The sequence below is a fragment of the Neopelma chrysocephalum genome, unplaced genomic scaffold (assembly GCF_003984885.1).
Source record: "Neopelma chrysocephalum unplaced genomic scaffold, ASM398488v2 Primary Assembly neopelma1_84, whole genome shotgun sequence".
NCBI lineage: Eukaryota > Metazoa > Chordata > Aves > Passeriformes > Pipridae > Neopelma > Neopelma chrysocephalum.
The window spans coordinates 2,075,466-2,096,975 of NW_020897746.1; the positions used below are offsets into that span (position 1 = coordinate 2,075,466).

Sequence of the window (21,510 nt, forward strand, 5' to 3'; positions counted from 1 at the left end):
GCTGCCAGAGCTCCAGGAGGGTTTGGACAATGCTCTTAGGGACAGGATGGGATTGTTGGGGTGTCTGTGCAGGGCCAGGAGTTGGACTGGATGATCCTTGTGGGTCTCTTCCAGCTCAGAATGTTCTGTGGTTCTCTGGTGGGACCAAAGCCTCCCCTATCATGATGTCCCCTCTCTCCTGCTTCCCCAGCAGGTCCTGTGTGTCCTTTGCAGAGCACCCGTGGGCCATTTACAATATTAGCCAATTATTCTTGCTTAATTTAGCAAATACTTCAAAACCCATGTGGTGTCCTACCACAATTAGTGGTGTTCCTTGTCTGCAGTGATTCATCTGAACAGAATTAGCCACGGGCAGGGTGTGAGAGTGGAGATGGAGGCTGGGAGTGAGCAAGGGGCAGAGAGCTGGGCTGGTTTGAGGGTGGGCACAAGTCCTGCAGAGAGGCAGAGCTTGGCTTACTTTAACTGAAATTATTTTATCTGGTTTAGCTATAGAAAAAACAACTTATGTGCTGAATGTTTTATGTTGGTTTGATGAAGCTGATACTCCACCTGGCAAGAGCAAGATGTGTGTTTAAAGTGAAATGAAAATGTACTAAAGTGTATACATGGAATAGTTTGGGTTATATTTCATGTCAGCTCTTTGGCAAGAGGCTCTGCTTCCTCGTGGATGCCGAGTGTGTGTGTGCATGGACAGCAGGAGTGGTGGGTAGGGGGTCGCTGCGCCCACCAGGGGCTGGGAAACGCTTTGGTTCAGTCTCAGTCTGCAGCTGCAATACTGGTAGAGTGAGAAGAAACCGAGGCAGCTGGGAGAGGGCACATTTACCAGCCTGGTGGTTGCTGAGCCCTGTACATGGCTCACAGCTCAGCCAGGGTGCTAAATGAGGAAATGAAAATATTCCCCTGGATAAGGTGGGACACAGAAGCCCACACAGCAGAACTGGGTGGTGTTTTCAAGAGCTGGGAGAAACCCCCTTGGGGTAACCAGAGTGTCTGTGCTCACCACCACCATCACTGCCCTGCCTCAGAGCCTGTTCTCAGGCTAAAGCCAGGGATAACTGGGGAAGGACCCGCTCCCAGAAACATTCCCAGCGTCACTGGGGGACTGGTGTGTGACACCCTGGTGCTGGGGAGGCTGTGCTGTGGTGGGGCTCCTGGGGACATCTCACCTCTGTACCCCCCACCCCAGTGAAGCCTCTGTCTGGCCCAGGAGCGCCAGTGCTGGCACTGGGTTGCCCAATGAGGACTCTGGTTTGCCCAGGAGTGGCACTAAGATGCCCAAGGGCTGTACTGAGTTGCCCATTGATGGCACTGAGGGCTGCCCAGGGATGGGATCAAGTTGCCCAGGGGTGGCACAGGGTTGCACAGAGTTCCTACAATCCTGGAATGATTTGTGTTAGAAAGGACCTTAAAGCTCATCTAAAGCCAAGGGCAGGGACACCTTCCACCAGCCCAAGTTGCTCCAAGCCCCGTCCAACCTGGCCTTGAACACTCAGGTGGCACTGGGTGGCCAGGGGTGGCACTGGGTTGCCCACTGAGGGCACTGAGTTCATAGGACCATGCAATATCCCAGGTTGGAAGAGACCCCTAAGGATCAGCGAGTCCAGCTTCTCGCAGGACTACCTCCAACTAAATCAGGTGGCCAAGAGCATTATCCATCATCCAACAGCTGCCCCTCATTGCCCAGGGGCTGCACAAAGCTGCCCAGCGAGGGCAGGAGGTTGCCCAGGGCAGGATCTGGGATGCCATGTGAGGGTGTTTACTGGCCCCAGGTTGCCCACCCAGCACCCTGTGCTGCCCCGTGGCCATTCCTGTGGCCATCACAGGGAGGTTCAATGGTCAGAACAGGTCACAGAGCCCAGTCACAGGTCACAGAACCCCCTCAGCCACCGTAGAACCCGGTCACCCTCTGCAGAACCCCACTGCCCGTAGCAACAGTGCCCTGGCCCTGTGGTGCCAGCACACTGGGGCTGGGGCAGAGCCAGGCAGTGCCACCACCAAGCGCAGCACCACAGCGATGAGGAGCAGCACCCCCACACCCCCAAACCCCTGAGCACACCCCAAACCCCTGAGCACACCCCAAACCCCTGAGCACACCCACACTCACAGCTACAGGGGAGCCTGTGCTTCCACTGGGAGGGGAGGACCAGCAAAGCAGGTACTTCTCCTCAGCCCCCAGGATCTCTTATAGCATCCAAATACACCCAAACTAGGTGGTCAGCAGCTCCTGGTGTGTGTCCGTGTTCAGGGAGGGTAGAAAGTACCACTCTGGCATGGTTTATCCTGAGGGGGATGCAGGGCCATTTAATTCAGCTGGAAATGCATGGAAAAGTAACTGCAGGCCATTCCTAAGGTTTTTTTTCTCTCTTGAATGCTTGTCTGTCAGTGTCTGAAAGGGAAGGATTTCTTTGCAGGGGTGGGAGCCAGGGAAACCATCTCCCACTCTCTGAATGCTGTTTCCTAAGTATAAGGTTGTAATAATGAAATGGATGATAAATAATAAAAATTTTGATAAAGAAGAATAAATAAGTGGCTTGGAGCTAGGGAATGGCAGTGGCTTATCCCTAGCAGAACAAAAGGGCTGGAGTGACTGGTTTGTGGGAGCTCCCACACGGTGGGTTTTGTTGGACCTGAGCACAGACATCTCATCCTCAGTTCTGCCAAACTGGCTCAGAGGGTTGCGTTAGTGAAAGCTTTTTTTGCTAAATTTAAGGGTATTAGGGGAAGAACACGTCCCTGCCACATAAGAACTTCACTAGATTGACAGGGAAAATGAAGGTATAATAGGAAATAGGGAATAAGGAATAAGGAAAATGAAGGTATCAGATCTGTCATCCTCCTTGGCCACCATGATTTGTTCCTCTCCTTGTTTCAAGACCTGACACTAGATACCACCAGCAGAGTCAAATCCCTGTCTATCCAAGTACTTGGGATGCTGTCAGAAGGGATTTTTTTTTTGAGATTTAGGCCTGTACAGGCACAGTGTGGGTACCCTGGGCATCACTGGCTGTATCACAAGTTGTGTGTGTTGCTATGAGAAGCGAGACAAGGGCAGGAACTGACCGAGTGAGGTTTTCTTCTGCCTCCTTTGTGCAGGACACATACCTGACAGCAGCATTCCACAATGGAGCTCTACGGCTACCCCTTGAAAGCAAAGTTTACCTACCCAAAACCACCACCCAGCAAGATCCTGCCTGCCACCAGCACCGTGGCTGCAAGCTACAAGAACCGGATTCCTTACCAGCCGGAGAGCATCAGCCTCCCCTGGATGCCCAACGCCTACTACAAAGCAGCTGCCCTCAACCCAACTCTGGCTCCCCTTTCCGAAAGCTTCCCAGGGCTACCCCCCACCAAGATAATTCCCTTCATTTCCGAGAGGCCGGACGGTGTCTTCACCCGGCACACCCTGGACGACTGGCACAGGTCCAACATGACCAACTACAAGGAGTCGGAGACCACCCGGCACAACGCGGAGCGTCTGAGGGCCGACCTCAACCGCACCATCAAGGACGTGTACCAGCAGGCCAAGAGGACCCAAGGGGAGAGCACCAAGAACCTGGGAGAACGTGTCAATGACATAGAATATTGGAAGTCGGAGCTCTGCCTCGAGCTGGATGCCATGATCAGGGAGACCAACTCCCTGACAGACATGCAGAAGCGGCTGGAGAGAGCCTTGGCCGACACGGAGGGCCCCTTCCAGGTAAGGACCCTTCCCTGTGGGCCACGAGCTGTGGCCTCCTGCCAGAACATCTGCAGCCGTTCAAATTAGACTAATAAAGTTTCATTACAGCTCTGTAACATCTAGAAAGTTTTTATTAAGAGCCCATTAGTTCTGTTAGGAATAAACAAATCCCCTGCCATCTGCTGCGTCCCCCCCCCACCGGCGCACGCTGAGCACATCAGGACAGGATTTGTTTAACCAAATATTTTTATCTCCAAAATCCTGGTTTGGGAGATAAAAGCCCTTGTCTTACCACGAGGCTCTGGTGAGGTCAGCATCGAGCCTGACACAGGTCCCTGCATTCAGCTGTGGTGGCACCAGGGACACGTGGGCTCCCTCACATCGATTTAATGCTGATGTTGCACTCGGCTGCTCATTGTCAGCTAAACCAGGGCAGTTTTTCCCATGCTGTTATCTCTGTGCCCACCTATCATTTCCTTTCTTACATTACTTGACACGGGCACCACCCCTGTAGGGAACCCTGTCCCTGCAGCCAGCACTGATGGCATGGCATGTCCCCAACAGGTCGCTCACAAGTGCTTGCTCAACCGGGAGAAGAGGATGGGCATCGACCTAGTCCATGATGATGTGGAGAAACAGCTCATCACAGTAAGTCTGGCAGCACAGATCATGTGTTAGAGTTATTTTTACCTAAACTACCCTAAACAGGTTTTGCAGCCCTGTTCCCTCCCTGGCTCCTTGGTGCTGGTGAGGTGCTAAACTCTCCAACCCCCCAAAACCTGCTGCGTTCCCCCACAAGAGAGGAAGGAGTAGCTGAAAACCAACTGTGTTTGTGTGGCTTATTGGGGTCCTCTGCCCTTCTTCATGGAGTTTGTGAGACAGCCCTGCCTATCAGAGCCCTGCCAGCACAGGAGCAGTATCTATCTGTGAGAGATATCTCTGTATCTATAGAACATTATATATATTGCACACAGATGCACACACAGATATGCAGAAGGCACTGTGTGCCCGGCAGCCTGTCTGGTTTTCCCAGCTATATTAGCTGGTCTAATAAAAGATTTTACACCTCCCCCCAGCTTTGCTTTGCTCAGAGCAGTGTGGCTGCAGTAGGACTGTTGCTCTGTGTGCTCAGGCAATGGATTTGATAGAAATTGCAAAAACATGCACTCCTGCCTGCCTTTATATAGTCTGCTTTAAACTATGAATAAAATCCAACACAATGAGAGCTGGCACAGCAAAGGGGATCCTAATGCAGGGAACAGCGAAACAGAACCACTGCAAAAACATCACAAAACTGGGAAGGAAATTGCAGCCCCTGGGACTGTGATGCCACTGCTCTGTTGGAAGATTTTTCCTCATGAGTCAGGCCCCAAAACATTAAAATCTTAGTTTGAAAGTCACGAGACTTTAGGAAAGTTATCAGAGCTGGTATCTCCATAAAGGCATTTTGGTGTTTTTAAGTGTCTGGGGCATATTCAGGCTATGCTTTCAGCTGGCTCCTGCACACAGGAGGGCTTAAAAATTCCTGAGTTTGGAGCACTGATCACCTGCCTCTGGAAGCTGAGGCTTCACAGGTGCAATAAGTTTGTGCTGGAGTCAAGTGAGCTGAGAGCAGCACATGCTTTCCCCTGGTAGGGCTGAGTGTTTCTTAGAAAGGACTGGGGATTTGCACCAAAGTCCATCTCCTCTTGTCCCATATGGATGGGATCTCTTGTGGGGAGGAAGATATGTTGGGACTGGGGTGGGGATGTACAGCACTGCTGATCCAGGCAATTGCTGTGCCTGTTCATATCAGGTCAGGATCTGGACCCATCTCCTTGTAGGGGAACTAAGCAGCCCTTGACGTGGATGTCAAGATGAAAAAACACTTGGGAGCCCACCCTGAAAGCGATTTCAGAGGCCGTGGCAGTGGTCACAGTCCCCTCCTGTCCCCTCCTGTCACTGGGTGTGGGCTCAGCTGCACAAACATGCACTGGGGCTGGGGGGCCCTTTCTGCACCCCCTGTTTGCTTTGGGGGAAAGGCAAGCAGGGAAGTTCTCACTGTGTGCAAGGTTGGAGAGGCTCGAGGGGATGAGTGTGTCCAGGCCGTGGATACTGATGGAGTTGTGTTTTACCTTTGCCCAGGAAATCAAGATCATCAGGTCCGTCCGGGAGAGGCTCCAGCAGTGCCTGAGCACCGTGAATGCCCAGCTCATGTAAGGAGGGGCTCCTGGTCTCTTGCTGCAGGGCTGATGTGCATTTTAATGTGAACCTCCAGCAGGGCCCTACCCCACCCACCCCCTGCAGGTGTCAAACCCGTGCAGGCTCCATGGGAAGCGGGCAGGGATGCACACAGCTGGGCAGGAAACCATTCCAGCCCTACACCCCCACTGAGACCCGCTGTGTCTGTGCTGAAGGTGCAACAAGGAGGCCCGGCAAGAGCTGGAGAAGGACCTGGCTGACAAGCAGATGGGCCATCACATCGACAACAAGTGCTACCAGCTGAAGAACACCTCCAGAGGCATCCACTACTTCCGAGGGGTGGAGCGGATCGATGCCACGTGAGTGCAGGCTGGGTGGCACTGGGGGGGCCCTGGGAGGCACAGTGCCTCTCCCTGGCAGGGAGCTGGGTTTTCCCAGGCACATCCATCCCACCATCACCTCCAAGGGGTTGTTTCTCTCTGCTCACCATGAAGGGAGAACAGCCCTCTGCCGAACACCCAGCAGGGGAGAGCGAGTCCAGCCTAATTAAACATTATATCAGGGTCCAGAGATCAGCCTGCAAATGAATTCAGCCCAGCACCTCTGCACAGCCCATTGAGTTTATGCATGTTTTCAAAGATGTGTCAGTGCTTGCCTGAGTGCTCTTCCCTGACGTAAAGTCTGGGGGGTTCACCCCTGCCTGGAGAGGGCCTGGCAGCGAGCTGGAATGACACACAAGATGAAGAAATAGAGACTGTTGTCCTGGGACAGGGTTCAGCTGCTTTTGGGTGCCAGGAATTCAGCTTTGGCTCTGTAGTAAATGAACTAAGCACTTGCAGAGATATGCCCTAAGTGGCAAAGGGCTGAGGGAATAAATCTCCTGCTCGCACAGACACACACAGTTTATGGAGAGGCACAGATTGTTTCAATTTTTCTAACAGTTTGAGTGATTACTCACAGTAGAGCTCAGATGTATTTAGACAGGCAAATGAATTGCAAGGGATTGATGCTAAAATTCAGAGGGGGGTAAAATGTGCCGAGAATCAGCAGGTTTTAAATGGAGCTTATGTGGTATTTAAGTCTTTTGTTGACCTTGTTCTGGACTACTGCATAGGCAGGAACTTCATCCCAAACACACAGACAGGGAATGGAGTGGGATCTAATGCTTGTGCAGTTTAGTGTGAAACTGAGATGGGCTGTGAGCAAAATGAATTGACTTCGATCTGTGTGTTGTCATGGAGCTGGGAATCCCTTGGCACTTAGTGCCTTAAACATGGAAATAGGAGACCTGTTTGGAATCTCTACTGTTTCTGGGAGAATCTTTTGTTTGTCTGAGCTTTCAGAGGTTGTCTTCATGAGCAGGTCATCATTTAATAAACATCATTGAACAAATAGGGTCCAGATGTTTCACTTTCATGTAATTTAATTAAGAGCATACATTTAATCTACAATTGACCCTCACTGCTCGCTGGCAGGATCCATCACAGGATATGCTGAGCTGGAAGGGACCCACAAGGATCATCCAGTCCAACTCCTGGCCCTGCACAGGCCCATCTCCAAGAGTCACCCCCTGTGCCCCAGAGGATCAGCCAAACCCTCCTGGAGCTCTGGCAGCCTTGGGGCTGTGCCCACTGCCCTGGGGAGCCTGGGCAGTGCCCAACCAGCCTCTGGGGGAAGAACCTTGCCTGAGATCCAACCTGAGCCTGCCCTGACACAGCTCCAGCCATTCCCTGGCTGCTGTCCCTGGTCCCCCCAGAGCAGAGCTCAGTCCCTGCCCCTCCTCTGCCCCTGCCCAGGAAGCTGGAACTGCAGTGAGGTCTCCCCTCAGTCTCCTCTTCTCCAGCTGAACACACCAAGTGCCCTCAGTGTCCTCACATGGCTTCAAATCAAGCCCCTTCCCCATCCTCCTTCCCTCCTTTGGATGTTCCATAAGAGTTTAATATCTTATATTGTGGTACACAAAACAATATTCCAGGTGAGGCCGCCCCAGGGCAGAGCAGAGCAGGACACAACCTCCCTCAGCAGCAGGGGCTGATCCAGGGCCTCTCCTTTCCGCCCCTCAGGATCTCGGTGCCGGAGACGTGGGCCAGGTTCACGGACAACAACATCTTCCGCTCCCAGAGCCAGCGGGCGACCTCGGCCAAGCTGCGGGCGAGCACGGAGAGCGTCCTCATGGGCACGGCCGACGAGATGTGGCGCCAGTTCAGCAAGGTCAACGACGCCTTCACCAGCCGCATCACCGAGACCGCCAACGCCAAGAGCAAGATCCAGACCCACCTGGCCAAGGTACCCTGCACCCCTTCCCAATTTAGCTTCATCCCAAGGGATGGTTGTCCATGTCCTGCCTCTGCCAAGCAGAGGAAGCGGAGGTCAGTGATGGGCACCTGGCTCAGACCAGTGGATCTCATGGGAGGCTTCCTGAAAAGTGCTCGAGACTGTTGATTGAAACTGGGCTTGCTGATGCCACACCCTTAAATGAGGAGCCATTAAAAACTTTCCCTCTGTTAGGGATGATGGATGGATGAGCAGCTCTTGCAAGCAGTAATTTTGGGGAGTTGGGAATTCAATAGGTCCATCACTGCTCCTAAACCTCCTCTGATGTGACAGCAATAGCAAAGAGATGCTTTTCCCTGAAAACTCTTGCTGGATCTGTGCCTGGATGTGTGGCACAGTGACACTGGTCTGAGCCCAGGGTCTGCTTATTGAGCTTGTTTTTTTCCTGCACACAGGCAGGAGAAAAGGGAAATGATGTGATCACTTGAGCAGATATTTTTCAATTAATACACGTGTTTGTGTTTCACGCCAGACACGGCAGGAAATCTTCCAGATCGAGACGAAGATACAAGTCATCCAGAAAACCATAAAGGACAAAGAGGTTCAGTTAAAAGTGGCTCAGACCCGGCTGGATGAGCGCACCAGGAGACCAAACGTGGAGCTGTGCCGGGACACTGCCCAGATCCGGTAAGGCAGGAGGGCAGGGCTGGCAGGGCCCCTGAGGAGTCACTGGGGGTGGCACTCAGGAGCATCACTGGGTGACAAAAATCAGCTTTTCTTCCTTTTCCTAAATCATGCTTCCATAAGTGCCTGGGTAGAATCCAAAGCAAGAAGCAGTTGTGCCAGCCTTGGGTTGCTGGGGCAGCTCTGCACCCATGACAGAGGTTGTGCACCATGGCCAGGTACAGCCTGGTGCCACCCCACGAGGGACTGGATTTTTCCCACTAGGGTAAAACTCAGCTTCTCTCCTGCCTCACCCAGGTGGCTGGATGTGCTCAGTTTTGAAGGATAAGCCCTTTATTCTCCCTATTGTGGCCCTCCAGTATATGAAGGGGGCTTATAAAAAGGAGGGAGAGGGACTTTTTATATGGGCAGATAGTGACAGGACAAGGGGGAATGGCTTCCCACTGGCAGAGGGCAGGGTTAGATGGGATATGGGGAAGAAATTCTTCCCTGTGAGGGTGGGGAGGCCCTGGCACAGGTTGCCCAGAGAAGCTGTGGCTGCCCCTGGATCCCTGGAAGTGTCCAAGGCCAGGTTGGACAAGGCTTGGAGCAACCTGGGCTATGGAAGGTGTCTCTGCCTGTGGCAGGGGGTGGAACTGGATGATCTTTAAGGTCCCTTCTGACCCAAACCATCCTGTGGTTGATGTCTGTGATTCTATGATTCAACTCTCTGACAGGCTCATGTTGAGAGCCCTTAGCTCCTTCCTTTAGGGTAACTCCAAGGAAGGGTGTATCACATGGAGAACCAGTAAGGGCTGTCCTCCCCACCCTGGGGACACTGGAAATCCTTTCAAGGACACAGTGAGCTCTTTGGGATTGCACCCCAGAGGGCTGTGGCAAAGCAGGTTGCCCTCAGTGCCCCCTGTGAGGCACCCAAATTTCACACCTCCTCCTGGAAGCCCTGTGAGCATGATTCCCTTTTAATAGTAATTTAAACCCAGCCCCAGAGCTGGTTCAGCATTTCACACGCTGTTGTTTTTTCCGTCCTCCACTTGTTTCACATTCACTTTCAGCCTCTCCCAGCTGCCCTGCTCTGCTGTGTGAGCCTGTGTGGGTGTGGGCAGGGCCCCAGCACAGGGAAGTGCAGGAGGGTGAACCAACAAACCCTCAAACCCAAGCAGAGGTGGGAAACCACAGCTGCTCATCCCTCTTCTCAGTGGGACGAGCTGCTCTGGCAGACACTGCACATACCCACAGCCTGACCCTGAGATCAGCTCCGCTGTTTGGAGCATGGTGCTAATAACACCAAGGCTGTGGGTTTGACCCCTGTATGGGCCATTCACTGTGGTCCCTTCCAACTCAGAAATCCTGTGAAATCTGTGAAGTTTGACAGCTGAGTAAGTTTGAAGCCTTAGAGCAAACTTACCCCTTCCTCTCCATGGAGGAGCTCTTCCCTCAGCATTGTATCTGACAGGAATGGGGGGTCCAAATCGGTCTGATCCTGCTGATGGGGGAAATCCTGTGCCCAAAGGGCCCATCAGCAACGCTCTGCTGGAAACCGCTGCCGTGACGGGACTGCTAACGGGGGCTCTCGCTGTTTTCCAGCCTTGTCCAAGAGGTCAATGAAATCAATGAGACGCTCAGGAACCTTCACCAGTGCCTCAGAGCCTCCGAGGACATGCTGCAAATGCTGGTCCGTTCCAAGGCTGTCTTGGAGCACGACCTGGTCATCAAGAACAACTCGCTCTTCATCGACCAGGAGAGGTGCATGGGGATGCGCAAGACCTATCCCAGCACCGTGCAGATCCTGGGATATGTCTCAGCAGGGCTCACCTGAACACACGGAGACGTATTCCCAGTTTTGTTACGGTTCTTTGCAAATAGATTGTTACGATTTCACGGCCGTGTGAGAATTTCATTTCCTCGCGTAAACCCTGAGTAGAAGTCGAATGATTGGTTGGTTTGGTGTGTGGTTTATACCAGGATAATTTTTTTTTCCCTTTTAGTTTTTCTCTTTCAGCTCCTCTGAGAGGAGCTGAAAATATCCTGTATGACACTAAGAGTAAATCCACCCACAGGGATCCATTCCTACCCTTCCAGTCTGTGATTTTAGGAGAAAAACTGTCGCGTCTTCCTCTTTTTGAGTGTGTGTGATGTGGAAAAAGCACAAGGGGAAGTAAAGCTACTTGTCAGAGTAATTAGCTGCTGACATCCATGATGTATTTTTAATGGTGCAGCCGAAGAAACACAAACTGTCCCGGAAAGAGCTGCAGGATGTGCTGTTCCTAAAGAGAAAAATCAGCGGTTTAAGCTGATTTCTAATGATAATTGTCTTGCTTTGGAAAAATCTAGAGTGCCATCGAAAATGAGGAAGTATATTTGACTAGTTAATTGTAGAGAATGCTGTGGATTTAATTTTGGGTTCCTAATTTAACCTTCTGTGTGTAGTTTGTTGGTGGAAGCAGCACTTTGAAGATATAGAGATGAATCAGTGTTGAAGTCAAACTCCCCAGCTGACACACAACCTGCTCTCTTGCTGTGAATCAGACTGATTTGGCCAAGTATTGGAATTTTCAGAGGGATAAGTCTTCAATCAATCTGAGGCTCAGTGTGAAAGTCACTTTGCAAATTGTCTCCTTAGACTCACGTGTCACTTAGACACTCTGGAGTCTTTCAGCCTCATCAGTTGGGCTCAGGCTGAAGCCTGTAGGCACCAAGAATCCCAAAGGAGCAGAAGCTCAAGTCCCTTCTCTTCCCTCGGGAATCCAGGGCAGGGACCTCCCAGCCCAGTGTGGGGGCTCCCAGGAGCTGAGACCATCTTTCCTTGTCTCACATCCCCAGGTGACTCCACCTCACCTGACAGACCCCTCTGCCCTCCCTGCTCTCCCCGGGGCAGCTCCTGAGAGCTGTACCCAGGTCCTGCCCAGCCTCAGTGTCTCGGCAGGATCTCCCTTCCCAGCAGCCCTAAACAGGAAGCAATTGTCTTTCTAACATTTTATTTTTTTTTACTAGCACTTTTGTCTCAAGGAGACTAAAAATAGATTTCCTCTACTTTGTGTGTATCTTGGAGCCGGAGTCCGTCGGAGGGAGCAGCCACCCCTTCTAAAGGAAAGATCCAAATGTAAGCAGGAAAAACTGCCCAGCTGATCACACCTTCCCTTTTTCCACTGATCTGCCTCCCCAAAATAAACTGATGGCAGACTGAACTCACAGGCACCTCTGGTTTTTTTAGCATCCTCCCCAGCTCTGTGCTGTTACTCTCCCTGTATTCCTTTCCTGAAGCCTTTCCCAACCTCTGGCGATTTTGGCTGCTCCACTGGTCTGAAGCCCTGCTCCAGACAGCTGGTTTTCAGGCAGAGCTGCCTGTTTTTTGGGCAGTGGGCCCTGTGAGTGCCCAGCTCAGTGTGGGGCAGCAAAGACACCCACAGCCCCTTCCTGAAAGGTTCCAGCTCTCGAGTACCTGGAGCCAAGTCCTGGCACCAGCGACAGCTTCGCCTTCATTTCACTTCATTTCACTTCCACCTTTGTTTCTGAGTCATGTAAAAAATATCTGAGCTCTGTTTTACAACGAGGGCACACCAATATCAGTCAGCACCCAAAGCCTCCTATTTCCTCCAGTGTTGCTTTCAGAGCTCCCCAAACACTCACCTTTCCCACTGGCCCAACTCCTTTAAGGCTCTCTCCTAACTGACAGTATTTATGTGGTGTCACAATTCCCCAGCTCTTCATTTTCCCTTGCTGTCCTGCCCTCCCAATGCTCCTTTACACAACATTGCCAGAGCATTTCTTTCCTCTGTTTCAGCCACGACCAGAGGAATTTCAGTTGCAGCTTCTCTAATTTCCTTCACAAATACTTTCCACTTTCCTGCAGCAGATTTCCCAGACGTTAGAGAATTCCCAGGTCCCTTTGGGGTTTTGTTCTCTCCACGCCAGTTTTCCATAAGTTGACAGTATTGATGTTACTTCTGGCAGCTGATACTCCCAAATCTCCCCCAAACACTTTGATCACTGAATCCTACGTGTGCTTCCATGTGAGCCTTTTTTTTTTCCCATGACTGGAGCCAGCCCTGCCACAAAACTCCTGTAAAATGGCTCTCCAGGGAGAGGTTTGGGTGGAATTCCAGCAGACACGTGGCTCTTGGCCGGGTCTTCTGCCCACGAATGGATTTGTCTCCCATAACAGAGCTGCTGGTGAGTGAAGCTGCTCAGTCCAACCCCTCAGGGCTGGGTTTGGGGTTCAAACAGCCTCTATTTTTGATGTATTCCAGGAGCATGAAACAACATTCTGCTGATGTGTGAGATGCCTTTGCTGCTGTACCATTATATGATTTGCTTTCGTAGATCATTTCTAAATCACATCCCTGGCCACCTTACCCACCTTTGTGCACTGATGTGATGTCTCCTTTCTCCAGTCTGAGGAACAACATGTTTGCTTTTATTGCTATTTATTGCTGGTTTATTGCTGGCTTTATTGCTGGCTTTATCAGCCAAGTTGCTGAGAAAGTTAGTTTGTGGAAATTCCTTTGCATCTTACAACCATATTCCCACCCTTCTGCATCATTCCTTTTGCATCATTCCTGCAGAACTGTGTCTGTAAATTAATTGTTTAGTGACTGGAGGAAAGACAATAAATTAATAAAACCAGGACACTGTTGATTTTGTCAGTCCAGGATCCAGGTGAACACTCCAGGCAGGTCTATCAAGAAGCTTTTCAGAAAGGAGGTTTTGTTGTCTAAGAAAATAAAAATCACTGAATTTCCTGGAAGAGTCTGATACGAATTTGGGTGAAATCAAAGCTTGCCAACCCCCTGTTAACACTATATTGCATAACTAGTGCAGATTATTATGCTCGAGGGAGAGAGAATTCCCCAAAGAGCATCAGCAGTCAGAAAAAAAACCCAAACCCAACTCATTGCTATTGTGGAAAAAAAAGGGAGAAAACTTTGGCAAAGTGCTAAAGGAAAATTTGGGCAGTGGAGAATCACAGAAATGATTGTGCTGGCTCAGAGCAGAGTCCAGCGAGCAGCCTCTGCCAGAGCCAACAGGAGATGCTCAGATAAAAGCACAGAAGGCAGCAAACACTCTGTGATATTTTCCCAGTCTACTTTCCCAGCTCCCAGCAATTAGCATCTCAAGGACTTCCTGAGCTGCCAGGGCTGTCCTTGGGTTTGATATCCCCCGATGGATTTGTTTCACATGCTCTCGCTGCAGTTGTTCCTCGAGCCCGTGCGGAGTCGCAGCATCCGCTGTGATCCCCCAGCAGGAGCTGCAGGGCACGGAGCATCCTCCCCCTCAGGGCAGCAGTGACCACTCTGGGCACCCTGGAGGAGACTCCAAAAGGGACCAAACCTGGGACTGCTGGAGCCAAAAGTGTAAAACTCAATAGTCTGGGCGAAATGTGGCTCAAAGCTGGTTTAGACCTGTGTCCCCTGCAGGTTCAGCCTCACAGAAGGCTGGTTGCTGTTGTCTGCTCTCAAAAGATGAGCATGAACTACCAGTTCTGAAAGTATCTGAGTGTGTTCAGAGTCATGTCCCAGCTGGGAAGCTTGGTTGACTTTTTGTGGCTTTTGGGGTCAGTGGGCAAATTTCGGTTTCACTGAAGTCAGTGGGATTTTCTCCAGTGATTTCAGCCTGACTCCATCAGTGCTGACAACTGGCTTGGAGTGGAAAGGAAAAAAGTTGGGTAAAGTTGTTTTGGGGGCATGAATGCAGACAGGACTAAAATGTTTTATAAATTCTTCTTGGTTTGGTGAAAAATAAAAGTCAGGAAAAATAAGTCAATTCCTCCAAGATGTATTAGACCTTTTGTTACAGACGTTTACTGAATGTAAAAGTCTCCTCTCCTATTTTTTTCTGCTTGAAACGTGTTTTCCAATAGCCATTCCACCAGTGTATATGTATTTTTATATATGTATATGTGTATGTACATGTGTTGTTTGGGAAAGCATTATAGATTCTTCTACAAAATGTGAGTCAAACCATATCTTGCTCTGCTCCTTTTCCTAGTTGCCCAGTTGTTTGAAAACAGGAGTTTCCCCTCCTTGTTCCATTCCCAGCCCCACACGAGCTGTGGGATCACTGATGGCAGGGCAGATTTCTGCCCCTTCCCTTTGCATTTCCAATCCTCTCTTGCTGATGATCTGAATCACCAGGATAGGAAACAGGAAGCAAGTCCCTAAAATTGTGATGACAGAGCAAAATCTTGGGGTTAAACATGAAGACATACAGAGGAAATCTTGTCTTTGAAAATTCTTGTTTTAAGAGTGGTTTCATTCACCCGGCCCAGGGTAGGGGATGAGCAGAGCCCCTGATGTGCTGGTTCAGGTGATGCCCAGACACAGTTCAATGAGGCTTAGGTCCTTTTCAGTCCATCACTGCCATGTCAGATTAGCATCTGAGCCCCTTGAAGTGTTATAAAACCCACTTTCTCTCCTCAATTCTCATTATTCTACTCCAGAATTTCAAGCTGAAGCGTTGTATTTGGAGCGATCCCATGGAATACATTCAAAGCGAGAAATCCGCGTTTCACCCGGTGTTTACACAACCCCTCAATCTTCAGGGTACTCCCAGCACAGCCTGTGGCCAACCTTGTTTGTACACAAAACATTTCTCTGATTTATTGTGGTGCCTGCTTTTATTTAGGCTGTGATGGCCGAGCTCACCCTGAGTGTGAGCAGGGGCAGCTTTGGAGCCCCGTGATGGGAAACACCGGGAGATCCTCCAGCCCACGTTGGGTTGGATGGTGACACCTCTCTGGCAAAACCTCAAGGGCTCTGTGTGAACATCCTCACTTTCTCACCTCCTCTTCTCCCTGGACAGTCACCATCCAACATCTCTGGCTGATGGAAGGTGCCTCCAGCACTTTACTCGTGGTGCTCCCTGCAGCAGCAGGGTCCCTGTCACCAGAGCTGGCACAGCACGTGCTCAGCAGGTGTTTTTCCAAAGCCCTGCTCTCTTTGGATGATGCACATTTCCAAGAGAAGTGTCCATGGAGCACAGGAATGATGTGCACTTCTCTCTGGGATCCCTCCACTGTTTCTAATCCACGGCTCTCAGCCAAAACAGGCTTCATGACCTGCAGGCTATTCTTTCCCCTGATTTCAGTTTCAGATATTTCTCCCGCGCTTAAAAAGCTGCTTTTGGCACCTTTTCCAGAACTGAAACTGCAGTGGTTTTGCTTGCCCACATTCATGGAGGAGCTCAGGAGCAGAATGTCACCCCCACACCTCCCCTACTGTGCATCATCCCACTCTGCTTTCAGAGAAAACGTTGGATATTTTATCCAGAGACAACAGCAACTGAGATTTCAGACCTACAAACCCAAATCAGAAGAGGGTCTCTAACAGCAGACTATGGATTGCAGCCCTGGGGGACGAGACCCTTCTCACATTGTGTTTGTGCAGCCCTGAGTGTGGGGGCTCCTTCTGCACAGAGGAAAACCAGCCCGAAATAGCCTCGTTAGCCAGGAATGTACCGATGGTGGCCCAGAGGTTTCAGTCCTCTGGGGCTTTCGGCCACGGGTGGCACTGGCAGGCAGCGGCGTCACAGGGTGCAGGGGGTGGAGGCAGCAGAGAAATGGGCTGGCATTTTTTGGAGGGGAGGGCAGACTGCATCCTTCGGAATGTCGTTTCAGCCGCTGGCCTCCCTCCCCCGGCCCCCACGGAGCGCTCTGAACTCCCACTTGCTGGCTAATGCCTGTGACGGGACCCCTTGCGTGAGTGTGAGGAGCCAGAGCCAGTGCTGCTGCAGGGAACACGCCTCTGCCTGCCAGGAGGAGGGAGCCAAGCACGCTCCTCTCTCTCTTTTCTCCAAAGATTTACAGTCTCGGTGGCTGGATGCCGACTTCCCTCGTCTGTGCAACAGCGTGGGATTAGCTTGGAGCTGGTGTGTGAGGAGGGGAAGAGGTGAAGGGGAGGTTGGTGTGAGTGCTCAGGACTCCCAGGAGTGTGCAGGTCCCCGGGGGGTGGGAGTTGGACTGTGTGTGTGAGCTTTATATCAACAGATTAGCTGGGGGTGAGGAATGAGTGAGGGCTGCTGTGCAGCCACTCCTTCCTCTCTGAGCACCTAAGTCATAGAATCACAGCGTAGTTTGGGTTGGAAAGACCTTAAAGATCATCCAGTTCCACCCCCTGCCATGGGCAGGGACACCTTCCACTAGCCCAGGTGGCTCCAAGCCCCGTCCAACCTGGCCTTGGACACTTCCAGGGATGGGGCAGCCACAGGTTCTCTGGGCAACCTGTGCCAGGGCCTCCCCACCCTCACAGGGAACAATTTCTTCTCAATATCCCATCTAACCCTGCCCTTTGTCAGTGGGAAGCCATTCCCCCTTGTCCTGTCACTTCATGCCCTTTCCAGCTCTCCTGGAATCCGTTTAGGCACTGGAAGGGGCTTTAAAGTCTCCTCAGAACCTTTCTTCTCCAGGCTGAACAGCCCCAGCTCTCCCAGTGTCCTCCAGCATTTTGAAAAATCTCACCCTCCACTTAGTGAAAAGTTGCTCGGTTCCACCTCATTTGGCTTTCAAGTGCTAAAAAAAAAGAAAAATCGAGTCCAAGAGCTACAATCCCTCCAGCACAGCCCATTCCCCAAATCCTCTCCCACAGAAGCTATTCGGGGCCGCACAAACGGGGGCGAGGGGACCCCCGATGTGGTCAGCTCGGACAGCTCGTCCTGTCCCTGCAGCCGCGGGCACCGGCCGGTCCTGCCCGGGCACCCCGGGGACACCCAGTCATGGGGTCACCACCTCTCCCCCTCCTTCTTCCCTCCTCCACGGGTGCCGGGGGTTCCATCGTGAGGGGAGTGAGGGTGGTCTTCGTTCCCCCCCGTCAAATCTCCTCGCTGGCCGGCGGGAGCGGCCGCGCTGTGCCCGGGGCAGGGAGCGGCTCGGGGCCGGGATGCGGAGCCCGGGGAAAGGGATGCGGAGCCCAGGAGAAGGCAGCGGGGCGATGAGCGGCTCCCGGGGGGAGCGGCGGGGCCGGGGCCGGGGCGCTGCCGCGTTTATAGGCGGGCGGCGGGCGGAGGGCTGAGCCCTCCCCGTCCCACAGACGCAAGCGGGGCGGTGGCCCCGGTTAAAGGGGAAACTTGACAGCGCCGCCGCCCGCTCCGCTCCGCGCCCCGCTCCGCTCCCGCCGCCCAGCCCCGCTCGGCTCCGCAGCGACGTGAGTACGGAGCGGGCCCCGCGCCCACCGCCGCGATGGGCGGGGGGCGACCGGGGAGGGGAGGGGAATGGCCACACCGGGCTGCAGAGACCCTGGGAGAGAGACTGGGGGAGCCCCCCTTCCGCCGTCCAGGGATCCTCTAGGGAGAAGGGTCAGGGCAGCCCCCTCCGCTCCTCACTGAGGGTCCCGAAGGGAGGTGGGCTGGGGTGAGCTCCCTCCTTCGGCCCGGGAGAGGGTCCAGGAGAGCCGCTGTTGGCGGTGCCAAGGGGAGATAGCTGAGGAAAGTCTCCCCCACCCCTGAAAAGGGTCCAGGAGAGCCTCTGTTGGCGGTGCCGGAGGGAGATTGGCCGAGGGCACCCCCGGAGAGACGGGCCGAGGTAGCTCGCTGGGGTGAAATGGGCCGAAGTAGACGCCCCCTTCCCCCCCACCCCCACGGGGGTCGTCCGGGAAAGCCTCCGCTGGGGAGGGGGCCGACAGCATCACCCCCGGTGGTCCCATGGGTGGGTGGGCAAGGTACCACCCTCCCTTCCCGCGGAGCGGGGCCGGCGCAGCCCCTGGGGTGAGATGCGCCGACATCGAGCCTTCCCGCCGCGGGCGGGGGGGACGAGGAGCAGATTCCCCTTGCGGAGAGGGATCGGAGCCCCCCTCAGGGGAGAGGGGCTGGGGGAGCCTTCTCGGGGAACCGTCCCCCTGGGAATCCTGGAGAGGGGGGCTGGGAGAGCTCTCTCGGTGAAATGACTTGGGGATCCTCGGTGAGGTGACTTGGGGGATCCGGCTCGGGGCAGGGGCTCGGAGGACCCCCGGGAGTATCGGGAGCGGGTCCAGGCAGAGGGCTCGGACCCCCGTCCGTCGGCGGGGCCGAGGGAGGGGGCCCGGGCGGCGGGCGCTCCCCCAGCAGGATGCCCCGGAGCCGGCGGGGCGGAGCGGAGCGTCTCCTGCTGCCCCCGGCCGGCCGGCCCGGACAGACGGACAGACACACACACAGACACGCACACAGACTCAGCGGCATCCCTGTCCCCCTCCAGTTCTGCCCTCCACCGCCGCCAAGATGCTGCTGTTGCTGCTGGGGATCATCGTGCTCCACGTCACCGTGCTGGTGCTGCTCTTCGTCTCCACCATCGTCAGTGTAAGTACGGATTTTCCCCTGGCACCGGGGTGCATGGGGAAAGGGGGCCAGGGGCATGGCAGGACAAGAGCAGGAGCTGGTATTTTTATTTATGGCTTATTTTACAGCCTGGCTTTTAGCAGGAAGCTTTTACTTGCCGCTTGCTGGTCTCATTAACAGTGGGATTTTGGGATTTTGGAGTTTGTGCTGTCAGGTGTAACTGGGGGGGTTTTTTGTGTGTGGTGTGGTGGGTGCTCAGGGCATCCACGTTAGCATAGAGCAGTGTTGAAGCCCATCTCCTCATCATCCCTGCATTGGTCCATATCAGGGAGCAGTCTCAGAGCACCCAAAATCCCCTCCATGGGGGTGATGCTGCTTTCACTCCCCTTTCATGAGGGAGCCCTACCTGCTAAAGGGCTCCAGCCCACAGGGCCAGTACGGCCAGTCCGAGCGAAGCCCCTTGGCACGGGGCTCATTTGGGCACTGGCTCCTCGGCACCGGCAGTTCTGCTCCCCAGCCCTGCTCCTCTGGGGCTGTGAATTAGGCACAGACTGTTTCCTAATCCAGATGGGCTCCTCCTGGTGATTTCCAAGGCTTAAACTTTGCGAGGAGCGGGAAGACTGAGGGCTGGATGCGGCACAGAGCCTTCCCAGCACTGTGCTCGGGCTGGAGCCCAGCGAACACGTCAGCTGCTCGGGAAAAAGTTTGACTTGGTTTTAAGGCAGCCGTTCTGTGGAGCTGGTGACTCGCGGGGTTTCTTCGCCGGGGGTTTCTTTTTTTTTTTTTTTCCCTTCCTCTTTTTTTTTTTTTTTTTTTTTTTTTTTTTTTGTGGCAATAGTAGTAGAAGACGTTACAAAAATCTTCCGAGTCGTTAGGAATCACGTGGAAGCATTCAAATATCCCGGTCGAGAGGAGGGAAATGCGCATCCCCTCGGGACTCGCTCCGTGTTTAAAGAGCATAAAGAGCTTCTGTTTTTCTGCCGTTGAGGCGAAAGCAGTTAAAAGCAAATATCAGTATTTACTTTCCAAACCTCTCTCTAAAGGAAAGCGTGTGCCTGGGAGCTCCTGGCCGGGCAGACACGTGCCGGGGTGTGCTGGGGCTGCCCGGGGCCGAAGCTTGGGGGGGGGACACGGCGTCCTGCTGCCCCCAGGGCCCTGCTCACCGGGCTGTGTCTCTCTCGCAGCAATGGCTGGTGAACGGCGAGCACACGGCAGACCTCTGGCAGAACTGCACCTCTGGAACCATCTTCCACTGCCTGGCATCATCCAACAATGGTGAGTGCTCCCTGTTGCTGCCCCTCGCTTTTATTCTCCTCCTGGGACTTATGGAATCAAGGGGGGTTTGCCTGTGAGGGTTATTGGCGATTCCTTCTTTGTTTTCCCTGCATCCCTGAAGTTGTTCCACCCCATCCTGTTGCCTCCTCTGCTCTGTCCCCACACGGAGGGGGGTGGCTCTGCTGTGGTCCTGGAGGGCCACAAAGGGGGGATTGCTCCCCCCGCCCTTACTAGTCCTTGAAGTTGTGATGGGGCTTAGCAAGGAAAACAGACCCGATGCCCATCACCCTGCCCTGTGCCCTCAGGCTCCTGGCAGCACCGTGGCTGGGTGTTGGCACACTGAGCCACAGTGCAGGTGACTTGCTCGAGCCCTTTTGAGGGCTCTCCTGTTACCAGCCCATTTTTCCACTTGGATGTACGAACACGAGGTGGTCCTTGGAGCAGGGCTTGCTCTATTGCCCTGCTGGGAGCAGAGGGGCTGTTTTGGGCACTCCTCCCTCTTGCTCTGGTCTGAGGGGGTTTTAGAGATGCACATAGTGCTCCAAGGACAGCCTGTCTCCTGAGGACACCCCATCCCTACCCAGGAAGCTGCCCTGTGCTTTCCTGCTGTGACAGGAGGAGTTTTTGGGCACGACCCTTGCCCTGTGTTTTGCTGTCGGGCACTTTGAGGGATGTGCTGAGTGCTCAAGTCCTCCTTCATCCCGCTGCTGAGAGGGCTTCTGTGGCAGCCACACATCTGGGGGGCTGAACAGCCACCTCTGGACCAAGCTGGGTGAAGGCTGATGTCACACTGGGTGACATCACCCAGCGAGCTGTTTGCTGAGATCAGCAGGGGAGGAGACACCATGACACAGACTTTCCAGGGCGATTTATGGTACCAGTAACACAAAACCCGTGCTCAGGGAGTCAGGCAAGCCCGTGCCTCAGTTTCCCCAGAAGACAGAGCTAATGCCAGTGCTGCTGTGGCCAGCATTTGTTTTGTTAGCCTGGTTTTTTGCTTTCCTGTGGAAACAGATTGTCCCAGTGCAACCTCCAGTGCAAGCAGCTGTGAATCCCACCGCTGCCACTGGGAGCACAGGCACTTCATGCTGGAAAACGGTCCCAGTGTAGGAGCAGAGTGATGCCCCGTGGCCTTAGCGAGGAGGGAACAGTCACACCGAGAGCACTAGATGCTTCCA

The 21,510-nt window shown here is 53.4% G+C and overlaps 2 protein-coding genes across 3 annotated transcripts in view; both read left to right on the plus strand.

The window, feature by feature from the left end:
- Positions 1-2,069: 2,069 nt before the first annotated feature.
- TEKT3 (tektin 3) lies at positions 2,070-10,696 on the plus strand. The gene is made up of 8 exons (XM_027691629.1): positions 2,070-2,155; positions 3,094-3,697; positions 4,244-4,327; positions 5,804-5,874; positions 6,076-6,219; positions 7,924-8,146; positions 8,667-8,821; positions 10,403-10,696. Exons 2-8 carry the CDS (start codon positions 3,122-3,124, stop codon positions 10,632-10,634), a joined length of 1,485 nt encoding a protein of 494 aa, XP_027547430.1. The 5' UTR covers positions 2,070-2,155; positions 3,094-3,121; the 3' UTR covers positions 10,635-10,696.
- Positions 10,697-17,910: 7,214 nt separating this feature from the next.
- The window catches only part of PMP22 (peripheral myelin protein 22), a 33,985-nt gene continuing 30,385 nt past the window's right edge, over positions 17,911-21,510 (plus strand). For both annotated transcript variants that reach the window (XM_027691636.1, XM_027691635.1), the window contains exons 1-3: positions 17,911-17,952; positions 18,978-19,078; positions 20,242-20,332. In XM_027691636.1, coding sequence (XP_027547437.1) covers positions 19,001-19,078; positions 20,242-20,332 — 169 coding nt within the window. In that variant the 5' untranslated portion in view covers positions 17,911-17,952; positions 18,978-19,000. The remainder of the gene's footprint in view (positions 17,953-18,977; positions 19,079-20,241; positions 20,333-21,510) is intronic.